At 43.2% G+C, this 12,915-nt stretch overlaps 1 protein-coding gene across 2 annotated transcripts in view; it reads left to right on the plus strand.

Annotated features, from left to right (window-relative positions):
- GALNT9 (polypeptide N-acetylgalactosaminyltransferase 9) overlaps window positions 1-12,915 on the plus strand; it is a 175,172-nt gene that overhangs the window by 22,158 nt on the left and 140,099 nt on the right. For both annotated transcript variants that reach the window (XM_068157365.1, XM_068157364.1), the window contains one exon: window positions 5,836-6,016. In XM_068157365.1, coding sequence (XP_068013466.1) covers window positions 5,850-6,016 — 167 coding nt within the window. In that variant the 5' untranslated portion in view covers window positions 5,836-5,849. The remainder of the gene's footprint in view (window positions 1-5,835; window positions 6,017-12,915) is intronic.

Here is a 12,915-nt window from a genome sequence, read left to right on the forward strand (position 1 = left end):
TGTTAATCCTTGTGCTTACAACTGCCAAATACTTCTACTGGTTTAATTTTGGGGCACTGAACTTCTAATGCATTCAGTAAATTTATGGCTATAGGACAAAACTGACTTTCTTTTGTGTTCTGCAAGGCAACTTCAGAGAGTCATTCTCTGTCTGTGGTCATTTCTTCATTAGCCACATGGGAGCCAAGAAAAGAGGCAGATACCTGGTTTTAGCAATATTTTTGTGTGGGATCCTTTAGCAAAACTAAAGCATGCTGCATAGGAGAAGGAGGAAAAAGAAAGTCCAGGCTATGGAACTTTGTTGCTGAGTCAGGTAGGCATCACATCACAGAATGGAGAAAAGGGAAGTACCATTCTACGTGTGATGCCATATGATGCCACCCCACATCATTATCTGGGCAGAAGATGCTTCCAATTTTGCCAGAATAGACCTTGTTTAGATGCTGAGGAAGGCTGCTTTTTAGTTCCCAAATTAATCACAACAGGACAAGAATTCAGGCAGGTTTTGAGTGCTGGCTCTGCCACAATTTGTGCAATCCTGGGCAGTTCCTTAACCTTTCAGCAGGTCCTTTCTGCTCAAAGGTGGATAGAATGACTCCTTCCAATATCAAATGGCACTGAGAGTCCAGCCTCACTGGTGTTTGCATCTAATGAATCAGCCCTAATGCTTCCACCTTGAATTACTGCATTGTGCTGTTTTGTAGTCCTTTTGCAACTGGGCACATTTCTGATGAAAGAGGAACGAGGTGTGGGAGCAGAGCCACTGCTGCTGAAGGGGAGTTGGCCTTGCCAGAAGTGGCAGGAAGGTCAGAAAAAGGCACAGAACAGACCTGTACTTTTCTGAACGTGGGTGTGTAATTATTTTGAATTGTTTATTTTTATTTTGAGTTGTCAAAAGGTTAATTAGATCTGAGAACCTTGGCTGAGCCTGATTTGCAGCTGCCTGTAACTGTGTGGCAAATAAAAAATACACAGATATAGTTTGATCTTACTTTTGCCATGGTTTCTCACATAAATCTCTTCAGTAATTTTCCTGCTGTGACAGGATTTATAGTGAAAAATAGGTCTCTTTCCTTCCCAGAAAGTTATGCATACTGCAGAGTAATTAATCTGGTTAAGAAACTAAGACTGGTTCATTCTGCTCTCCATTCTCTCAGCAATTTCTGTCTTAAACAGAACTGTCTGCAGTGAGGGAGCAATACATTTGCAATGACTGACAGACAGTAATTATTTGTGACCTCATTGTCATCTGCAGCGTTGAATTGGGTATGACTGATCCCAGTGTATGGGCTGTACATCTTTTTAGTCTCAAAATCTAAAGACAAGACAGCTTTAAAAATAGCAGCTCACTGGGCATTGCCACTGTTCCCTCTTTCCCCTATGCCCATTACCATTTCAGAGCTGGCAGCATGATTTGAATCCATGTGTCTGATAGGAGCCACAGGGTTACACTATCAGCAATGCTGCTCTACCCTGCCCACAAGGATTTCACAAGGCATAGAAAAATGGATGAAATAGGTGCTGGTAACACAAAGAAAAGAGGATCTGGAAGTCTGGAAGAAGCTTTCAAAGAAGAGAGCCAAAAGGTGCTCTCATCTGATCAGCTTTGGTTAAAACCAGAGTATATGCTGGAAGATGAACCAGAAGCACTTCTGCATCTGTGCTTTTTAAGTTTTATACTGCTCCCCATCACTGTAGGACCTAGACACCTAGCATGTAAAGTCAATAGCAATTGTGTCTCTGCCAAGCAGCAGGATTTTCAGAAATGTATCCCTTTCCCTCTTGCTCCTGTAAGAGAGGTCATGGGAATGACTTTTCCTTTGAGCTGTCCCTGAAGGCTGTCTGGGTTTTCAATGAGCAGAAAACACCCAAGCCCTAGGGCACAAATAACTTCTTTTCTGACTGCCTTTGGCAGCCCTCCTGTGCATCTTGTGGGAGCACTGCTGGAGAGTGTTCTGCTCCTCCATATCCTCCCAGGCATTGTGCCCATGTTCACCATGATGAAAGATCACTGATGAGATGTTTCTCTTTGATGGTCCCAGACTGTTGGGGACACCTCAGATGAAGGACTAGATGATCTACAGGAAGTTGTGTCTGGTTCACCAGCAGTCTCTGCTTCAGCCATACCTGGGGGTACACTGTTTCTCATCACCTTTCTCCTGATCTCATCTCTTAAGATCAACTTTTTTTGAGAAGATGCTGCTGCTCCAATTTGGATAATGAATGGGAAAAGACCTCAAGGCAATATGTTCTGAGATTAAGTCAGACATATGATGACTTTCATAGAACAAGATCAGATTAGCACCATGAAGAGCTAGAATATCAGATCCAGGGAAAAGACACATGAAATAATTGCCAGTATGCCTGCTTTGAAAGGTTCTCTATCTAATCCTTTCATTAGACAAATAGCAAAGTACTTGATGCTTCCTGGGGGTTGAAAATTTAACTCCCCTGTTACTAGTGTCATAAAGACTCAAGTGTTTTGTTCTGTGAACTGCAAGAGAATAAAGAATAGTTTTCAACTACTGGAATTAAATTGTTGCTTAACATCAAATGAGCACACCACATCTCGGAGACCCTTTCATCAAAGCAGGTCAATTAGAAGTCATCTTCAGTTTTCCTTGCAGCAGAACCCAGCCCAGATGATTCCAAATGATCAACAAATGCATTTGCACATGACAGTCTTTCAAGGACACAGGAATTATGATGTGTTTAGTTTTCTGGATTCTTTACCTTCTCCAGTGCCTAATTTGTCTGCTTTTTAGTAAGGCTCCTCTGTGCTTTTGTTTTGCTTTTGTTAACATTTCTCTGAAACTGAGCCCTGCCACCTCTCTTTAGGATGCTGTATATTGGGCAAGCAAAGCAGAGACATGCAGCACCACTGCTTGCTGTTTGGATCATTTAAATCTAAGGCTGTATCATGCATGAAGATTAGGCTGCTGTAGTCTTCCTTCTGGGTGGGGAGAGATTTAGAGTCTCAGACATGCAGTTTCTGTAATTACTTGAGCAAGGACTAGCTACCAGGCCAAGGATGACAACATTAGGCCCTTCTGTTCTAATTTTTCCAAAGCAAGTAATATTAAACACTAAAGCCAGTCCAAGTGTCAAATAGCCTCCCATCCTAAATTGAAACAAAAGGGGCAAATGGTACAATTTCCTTCAAACTGGAGCTCCCTAAAGCATTTCCAGAAATATTTAACATGTATTGAAGTGCTCCACTTAGGAAGGTAAAGGATGTCTTATTTGAAACCACTAATTGCAACACTATTCTTCAAGTGGTGTAGTTATGCTTCAACAGCAACCATGACTGTCTTGTTCTCCAATTTCCCTACAGAAAATGAATAGTCATTAAACAGTGGGAGGGCTCTGTCTTGCATTTCCAAATGTCCAAAATCCTGGTTTGGCAGTGTGACTGAAGAAGAGAGCTGTCTGCCAATACCACCTACCCTAGCCTTGAGCATGTCTTTCACTTTCCCTGGCATTTTGTTTCACTTGCAGCTTTGAAGAAGTTGGTTATTGATTAAGCATCAGTATCAGTCCCAGGAACTCAGTGTTTTGGTCTTTTCTCTCTGTATCCCAGTAATACAATACCCTAGAAAAAAATGCTGTTTTGAAGCTTTATCTTTCTACTTTCCCCTCATGGGTGTGTGGCCTGTGGGGTTTCTGCTCTTGCCTCTGTTCAATTTCCCTTGCTCGTGAGAGTTGGAGTTCACCTCCCCCCGCACGCCTGTAATGATACCATGGCTGCATAAGCCTCTTGTGTTTTTATTCTTTTCAACAACTTCCTAGGCTTAACTGCTTGGAGCTGTCTGGATTTTTCAAAAGTTTGACCATGGCAAGAATGCTTTTCTGTAGAGAGTCTTTATTTTCTTCTTATGTCCTTGCTCCTCCTCCTAAGACTCATGATTCATTCTGAGGCAGCTGAGCATTTCAGTGCCTGATGATGAGGAACATGAAGAAGGCATCAAAGACAAATACAAGTAAGATCTGTCCTGACTTAGGATCACTGATTACAGTATGAGGTATCTGTTTTTGCCAGCAGTGTCTGAAATCCAATACCAAAATTCCTGAGGACTGCTGGTCCTTTTATGTTCAAACAATTTGTAGTGCTGCACTTAACCTTAGTGCAGGATTTTCTCATAAACACTCAAGCAGAAAATGCTATCTGTACTCTTTCACAGAATCACAGAATCACCAAGGTTGGAAGAGACTTCAAAGATCACCAAGTCCAACCTGTCACCACAGACCTCATGACTAAACTGTGGTAGCAAGTGCCATGTCCAATCCCCTCTTGAACACCTCCAGGGACGTTGAATCCACCACCTCCCTGGGCAGCACATTCCAATGGCTCTTTCAGACCACTGTCTTCTCCATTCTGTCTTGTAATTAAGCAGAGGAGTTGTAACAGGCAAAGACAGTGTTAGCCATGAGGTGCAAGAGACATTCCTTCACAAGGGACTAAACTGTCCCAGACTCTGTCATGGCTTGGAGAAGCCAGTCCCAGCTTTGGAACTGCCTTGGGTGTTTGTTAGTGGGAAGTGCTGGCAGTTTCTTTCTGTTTTTCTCTGTAATTGTTTAGTTGTAATAATGACATTTTCCTCTTGAAAAAGTCTTCACTTGGAAAATGTTGAGCAGGTCAAAGTCTAATTGTTTTCCTCTGCCTTATGAATTATTTGGAGGATATTTGCATGATATTTTCAAGTCTATTATAAATAACTACTTTGCTCCTAATGACTTGTTGATAGTGAGCCTTTTGGAAAAGAAAGCTTGGACGTTAAACCCAGGATATCTGAGGGGCTTGTTTAAGGGAATTCAGCACCAAGTTAAATGCTTGTTGCTGTGGAAGGAGTTCTTGGCAATGTGGTCATTTTTTATGTCAGTTTAGTTTTGGTTTGTATGTGGTTTAGAGAGGCCAGTAATATGCCAGTGAATGAAGCCTCTAAATGCATTGCTGACTGGCTATCACTCCACCACTAACCAAATGGGCCTAATTGGTTTAGGTCAAGTCTATACAAACTCAATGATCCTATAAGCTGTCCAGAACTGAGTATCTCACATAACATATTTGAAGGACAGAGGAAATATAGAGTAGTCCTCAGGTGAGAGATGGTGTCAGCTCCCTGATAGTTTTAGCACATCTTTGTGGGAACAGGTGGGGCAAGCTGTGTGGCTGAGTCCAAATGGCTCTCACAGTGAAACTATATTTACCCTGTATTTCCTACTCAGTAGCAGCTGGGTAGGAAATACAGGACCAGTTACCTAGCTGCATTCCCAGTATGGGAACTAAACCTAACCACTCAAGAGCTGCAGGTGGTCTTAGAGCCACAGACCAGGTACCTCAGCTCCAAAACTTATTGCAGAAGTGCCATTAGTATGGAATTAAACTGTCAGATCTACATGTTGCGGAAATTAAACATATCTCTCTTAAAATGAATGGAACACTAAAGGGCTATACTGAGAAAGGGCCTGGCCTCCAGTTCCTATGAGCAAAATTCATCTTAATTATCTTAAGGATAATGAGGCTTTTTTGAATGTTTGGGAGCAAGATTCCTGTTGCCAGGGATTTACACAGAAAAAAAAGGGGAAACTATGAAAGCTGCTAATTGATTCTTTATAGTTTCCTCATTAATAGTTATGCCCTAATGCTACAAGATGTGTTGCTATAGACTTTGGTTTGAAAAGCTGGGGATAATTTCCACAGAGCCATGAAGGTTTCAGAGCTGAGTTTCATGAGAGTTCAGACCTCATCTATCTAAAAACATTCTGTGGTCATGGAAGATATTAGATTCAGTTCCATTATATTAACAACTTGGTTTTTTTTGTTCTTTTATTTAGGTCTGGCAAAGCCCATGGGATTAGTTGAAGGCCCAGGAGGTTTGGGCCAGGGGGGAATGGCTGCTACCCTGAGAGATGATAGCCATGAATCAGAGACTAAGTATGAAGAATACGGTTACAATGCCCAGCTCAGTGACAGAATATCACTGGACAGGTCCATCCCTGACTACAGACCAAAAAAGTAAGTGGAATTCCATGCTTTCATGAAGACTAAGTGATTGATTGCTGTTCTGTTGACCTGTGGTAGCATTCTTCTCTTCACATCCCTTCCTGGTTAGAGTACAATGGTAGTTATATCCCTGAGTGTAGTGAAAATTATAAAGCATCATCTCAAGCATGAAGTGCCATGTTAAATGCACTGCTAATTCTATGAGTAATTCATTAAGCTGCATATTCAAGGCCTCAGATCAAAACCTACATCAGGATGTTGATGCTTATTGGGTTTGGCTCACTTATAAAGTCATTTAGTGCCAGCTGAACCCACCATCAGGGGTGGGAACCTTCTCTGTGTAGTCCTTGTAGTCATAGGCAATGGACAGTGGGGCAGTGGCAACTTATATTCTATAGACAATGGCCACTTAAAAAACCCCAAACCATCCACTCAGCTGTCTTTTCTGTAACTACCTTTGATATTCTTTCAATTGTTCAGTCAAGGTCTGCAATGTGCTGAAACACAGACTAAGAGCAATCCATCAGGGTCCTATAATTGCAATAAGATTTTGTTTGGTTTTTTGTCATCAAAATGCGTGTTTATTTTTATTCCACTTTTACAGCCTTCACAGGCCTGTGCTGTGGTTGATGCTGCAATTATATGTTTGATATTTTTACTGATTTATCATGGGTTTGGGCTAAATGTCTTTCAAATCTTTCATCTTTATGGAGTAATGCATCTTCCAGCTGAGACATCCTCACTGCCATCCTTCGAATGACAATCAGTAATGTCTTAATGCAGAGGAGATCAGCAGCAAGGCCTAGTTGCTCTCAGGAGACAGAATTGAAAAGAATACTTAATTAATTTCTAATAATAATCTTCTGTTTTAAAAGACCCACTGGGGCTCCTAGGCAGAACTGAAAGTTAAATAATAAGAAAAAAAAAAAAAGTATCTTATTAAGTGGTGAGAAAAGTTTAGCCAAGCAAAACAGCTGTGCTCTGCGAATAGATTGCAAGTGAATTAAGAGTTTTAGGCAGTTCAAGCTGTGAGGAACAAAATCCAACAAAACAAAAACTTTCTCTTAACTACAAATTTCATTAGCTATGCTACACAGAGTCATAGAATTGTTAGGGTTGGAAGGGACCTCAATCATCATCTAGTTTCACCCCCCCTGCCATGGGCAGGGACACTTCACACTAGATCAGGTTGCTCAGAGTCACATCCAGCCTGGCCTTAAAAACCTCCAGGAACGGACCTTCCACCACCTCCCTGAGCAACCAGTTCCAGTGTCTCACCACCCTCATGGGGAAGAACTTCTTCCTAACATCCAATCTACCCATTCCTAGTTTTGTTCCATTCCCCCATGTCCTATCACTACCTGACATCCTAAAAAGTACCTCTTCAGCTTTCTTGTAGCCGCCTTCAGATACTGGAAGGCCACAATAAGGTCTCCTCAGAGCCTTCTCTTCTCCAGACTGAACAGCCCCAACTCCCTCAGTCTGTCCTCATAGGAGAGGTGCTCCAGCCCTCTGATCATCCTCATGGCCCTTCTCTGAACATGTTCCAGCATGTCCAGATCCTTCCTGTAATAGGGGCTCCAGCACTGGACACAGTACTCCAGGTGGGGTCTCACCAGAGCTGTGTAGAGGGGGAGAATCACCTCCCTCAACTTGCTGGCTATGCTTCTCTTGATGCAGTCCAGGATGTGATTGGCTTTCTGGGCTGTAAGTGCACACTGGTGGCTCATGCTGAGCTTCTCATCCACCAGCACCCCCAGGTCCTTTTCTTCAGGGTTGCTCTCAAGGCCAGCTTATATTGGTGCTTGGGATTGCCCCGACCCAGATGCAGGACTTTGCACTTGGTCTTGTTGAACCTCATGAGGCTGTCATAGACCCACCTCTCCAGCCTGTCAAGGTCCCTCTGGATGGTCTCTTTTACCTCCAGTGTGTCTGCTGCACCACACAGCTTGGTGTCATCAGCAAACCTGCTGAGGGTGCACTCAATACTGCTGTCCATGTCACCAACAAAGATGTTAAACATACGAATCTCATCTCAGAAGCATTGACTCATCATTTGTTTTCTCAGACAATTGCTATATAAAACAAGACCTAGATAAAAGAAGTGGCAAAGAGAAAAAAATAGATATTGCTTTGATATCAAGTTGATGCAAATATCCTGACTTGTCCAATGGGCACATTTCTCCAGCTCTCTTGATGGGTCATAAAAATCCATCATGAAGTTATTCTGAAGATAAAAAGTAGCCTGTAGTTATGCAGATGTTTGAGGTGTGCATCAGGTCTTGTCCAATGACCCTTAAAATCAATGTGAAGTTTGTCCAAATGAAACTCAGTGAAGTTTAACCTGGCTTGTTATTGGCTGCTGTAGTCAGATGGGTAATAAATGGTAGTGCTCTAGGAGGAAGTACGGAAGCAAAGGTTACAGAGCTTGAATCTATCTCAGCAGCTGTCAGGAGCGGGGGGCATTTGCAATGCAGTGATTATACTCTTCCACAGTTTTACTTGGAAGCTTTGATGAGGCTTTCAAATAAGCTTTTTGACGTGCCCGTTTTGGGAATCTCCTGAGACCATGCTGCATGATTAACTGTCCAAGGTACTGGCAGAACTGCCTTCCTTGTGGTGTTCTGACACTTGTGAAGAGGTTCTTGTTAGGTCTAGATACTGGAATTGAAACACTTGTCTTTAGATATTTATGAGTCACAGGAAAAAATCCTTCAGACTAGATTTACTATGAAAAATGAGCAGAAGTTTGGAGAAGGTAGAGGCTCTTACTACATTATCCACTCGTATGGGAGGAGCCTTGGCTGTCATTTGGTTGCCATTTCCTATTAGAAATTTCTGATTTCCTTGTGAGAAGCTTGCTTTTTTTTTCTTCTCTGACCTCTTCAAATACACAACTACTCATACACAGTCTATCTTGGAAGATCTCACTCTACTACTGAGAGACAGTTTTCACTCCCTACCTAATCAGCCTCTTCTTATCCACCATAAGAGGATGTCCACACTCACCATGCAGTGAGGTGACTAGGCAACCTTTGGAGTTCCTTCCAATCCAAACTATTCTTTGATGATATATAGTACCACATCCTCTTACCAAACAGGTGATAGTTGTGCATCATAGCCATAAGACAAAGCTGAGCTTGACTTTGTACTTGGTGTAGATGCTCCAATTATATGTTAGAGAGAACTAAACCTCCAGATCTTTGAGATAGGCTTTGGGAAAACCACTTTTGTTTGGTCCAGCTTTGTATGCTAACTTGTCTAGTGGTCACATCTTTCAACCTCATGATAACAGATAGAATAGAATAGATCAGGTTGGAAGAGACCTTCAAGATCATCAAGTCCAACCCGTCATCCAACACCATCTAATCAACTAAACCATGGCACCAAGCACTCCATCAAGTCTCCAGCTGAGGGAGCTGGGATTGTTTAGCCTGGAGAAGAGGAGGCTCAGGGGTGACCTCATTGCCCTCTACAACTACCTGAAGGGTGGTTGTAGCCAGGAAGGGGTTGGCCTCTTCTCCCAGGCAACCAGCACCAGAGCAAGGGGACACAGTCTCAAGCTGCGCCAGGGGAGGTTTAGACTCGAGGTGAGGAGGAAGTTCTTCACCGAGCGAGTCATTCGTCATTGGAACGGGTTGCCCAGGGAGGTGGTTGAGTCATCGACCCTGGAGGCGTTCAAGGGGAGATTGGACGTGGCACTTGGTGCCATGGTCTAGTCGTGGGGTCTGTGTTGATAGGTTGGACTCGATGATCCTCAAGGTCCTTTCCAACCTAAGTGATACTGTGATACTGTGATACCCCCGATGATGATGACTCCACCACCTCCCCAGGCAGCCCATTCCAATGGGCAATCACTCTCTCTAGGAAGAATTTCTTCCTAACATCCAGCCTAAACCTCCCCTGATGCAGCTTGAGACTGTGTCCTCTTGTTCTGGTGCTGGTTGCCTGGAAGAAGAGATCAGCTTCCCCAGCTACAACCTCCCTTCAGGTAGTTGTAGATGGCAATAAGGTCTCCCCTGAGCCTCCTCTTCTCTGGGCTAAGCAACCCCAGCTCCCTCAGCCTCTCCTCATAGGGCTTGTGCTCCAAACCCCTCACCAACTTTGTTGCCCTTCTCTGGACGTGTTTCAGCAAGTCAACATCTTGCCTAAACTGAGGGGCCCAGAACTGGACACAGTACTCAAGGTGTGCCCTTCTCAGTCTGCTTGTGATTTATATTCATGTCATTCCCAGAACTTTTCACTGTTAAAAAGGGAGGACCTTTCATTTCTAAACTGAGAAGCAGGGTAGAATTAATGTTCAAGGCCATGTACAAAGTCCATCACCAGTCTATGAATAACAGCACTTATCTGGACTCACATCCCAAAGTATTAAACCACGCTTTCTCCCCATTCTGACTTCCATTTAAAATGTTCAGATCTATGTATTTACACACACCAGTAGGTATTGAAGATATGAACCAGGAGAATTTATATTCAAGTCTGCACAACATGGTCACAGTTTGTGAAAGTAAACATGATTTTGCTATGCAGATGTGGGACTTGCAATATTCCAGGGTTAGTCTTCTTTCAAAAGAAATCTGGTCAGAAATCCTATCTTGTTGTTTATTTTATCTTTGACCTCTACCCTGGCTGTTGCCAGCTGTCTTATTCCGGTAGAATAAGCCTTTTGTTCCATCTACTAGCTTAGCTTCAGTAGACATTCTGCAGTTTAATTGCTTTTCAGGAGGTATTTTCATCCCCACACAGCAAATTAAAAAAATATGTTACATTAAGTAGGTGTGGAGTCAGGCAGCGTGACCATGAAAGCTCCTAAATTGGAGTCACCTCCATGTCCTTCAGCTGCAGTGAAGTCGACAATCCTGGGTGGTTAGTCCTGCGCTAGAGATGCTTTTCCCATACGCTCACACTGTGTTCTGCTTTCCCACCTGCTGCTGCCAGTGCAGAGATTCCTTTTAACTCTGAAGCTTTTTCTTCAAGATAGGAATCATTAAGTCAGTGCAGGAGACAGCAGCAGATTTTGTGCACGTCGTGTTCGTGTGCCAAAGCGAAGCGGTGACAGTAAATTGCTTGCTTGTGATTACAATTCACACAATAATTACAAGATTATAGTTTGATCCTAACGTGGTGTAATAAATATGTCTGAGCTTTTTTTTTTTCCCTTTTCTGATATTGCACCTCCCACAGCTTGAATGCTTGCCCTGTCTCTGTGTAGAAAGCAGACAACCCTGGGGAACGAGTTCAAAACCATACCGTGGATTGCTATCTCCAGCGAGGCTTTGTTTCAAGAGAGATGCGATATAGAGAAGTTGCAATTTTGGCAATGCAAACCTCCCCAGCAGTTTGAGAGTTCATTCAATGTGACCTTGAACACTCTCTTCATTTCTTGGTGGATTTCACCTAAACTGGGCTGATTTTAGAGTTGTGCTGATGATATTTCTCTATCGTAATGCGTGCCTTACTGGTGACTTTTGCCTTGACGCAGCAGAGTACAGTGCAGCTGAGTGCTCTGAGAAGATGCAGGAATCAAGCAGCAGGGATGAAATGTGTTTGAGCTCAGTGTTGAGCAGGATACTCAGGATTTGTAATGGTTGATGGATAAGTATTTAGAAATGCTTAGCTAATCACCCTAGTGTTGGATTGACCTGAGATTTTGTTTTGTATATTCAGTGGAAAGTGGTGAAAATCTTGTTTTCTGTTAAAATCATAGAATCATAGAATCAGTCAGGGTTGGAAGGGACCACAAGGATCATCTAGTTCCAACCCCCCTGCCATGGGCAGGGACACCCCACACTAGATCAGGCTGGCCAGAGCCTCATCCAGCCTGCTCTTAAACACCTCCATGGATGGGGCCTCAACCACCTCCCTGGACAACCCATTCCAGGGCTTCACCACTCTCACGGTGAAGAACTTCCTCCTCACATCCAGCCTGAATCTCCCCACCTCCAGCTTCATTCCATTCCCCCTAGTCCTATCACTACCTGAGATGCTGAGAAGTCCCTCCCCAGCCTTCCTGTAGGCCCCCTTCAGATACTGGAAGGCCACAATTAGGTCACCTCATAACCTTCTTTTCTCCAGACTGAGCAGCCCCAACTCTTTCAGTCTGTCCTCATAGGAGAGGACAGACATACAAATACATACAAATAATTCCAAAGTAGTGGTCTGGTTAGTGCTGACTGTCATTAAGGATCTAGATTCTAGAGTCCATTTTTCAGTGAGTGTGAAGTCTACATTAACACCAAAAGAATTTTGCAGGATGATTTTTGCTACAAGGGAAATGCTGGTGTTTGTTATGGAATCACTTCCATTCCCTGCCACACAGGCAGGGATACCAATCTTGAAAGCCATTTCTTGAGCAAAAGGTAAGCCACAAGACGAAGGGGCAGATGAAGCAGGATAGGTATCTACACATCTCTGCTGCAGCCCAATGTTTGCTCCCCAGTCTGATGAAGTTTGTCAAGGGCTGTAGAGCCATGGACAAAATGTTGCAGAGAGCTCAGGCCATTTAATGTGCTGATCTCTCTTCCCAGAAGTAAAGTATTAGCAGGACTTTCTAGCCCCTGGTAACACACACTATTTCTCCTGTGCAATGGAAGAAAGAGAAGCCTGTCTTGTATGGAACAGGTTATTTTTCCCTTGGAAGCACATGGCTAAGCTAGAGCTTGCTCTGTGATTCTCTGGGAAAATGGTGAAATGTTATTGGATTAACTTCTGTGTACGCTCTTGCATAGTCAAAATGAGTGTTGTGATCACATAAACCTGAGTACTTCATGGAGAGAAATTCACAGTTGGCCAAGGAGCATTATGTATAGGTGTGGGAAACCCCCAGCACACATATTAGTATCAGTTATCTCTGCCAGGATGAAATGATGTATAACAGCCTTGAGTGCTGCCCATGGGAATGCTGTGAA

Source organism: Melanerpes formicivorus, unplaced genomic scaffold, assembly GCF_026170545.1.
Source record: "Melanerpes formicivorus ecotype bairdi unplaced genomic scaffold, bMelFor1.0.p_v2 SCAF_36, whole genome shotgun sequence".
Taxonomy (NCBI): Eukaryota; Metazoa; Chordata; class Aves; order Piciformes; family Picidae; genus Melanerpes; species Melanerpes formicivorus.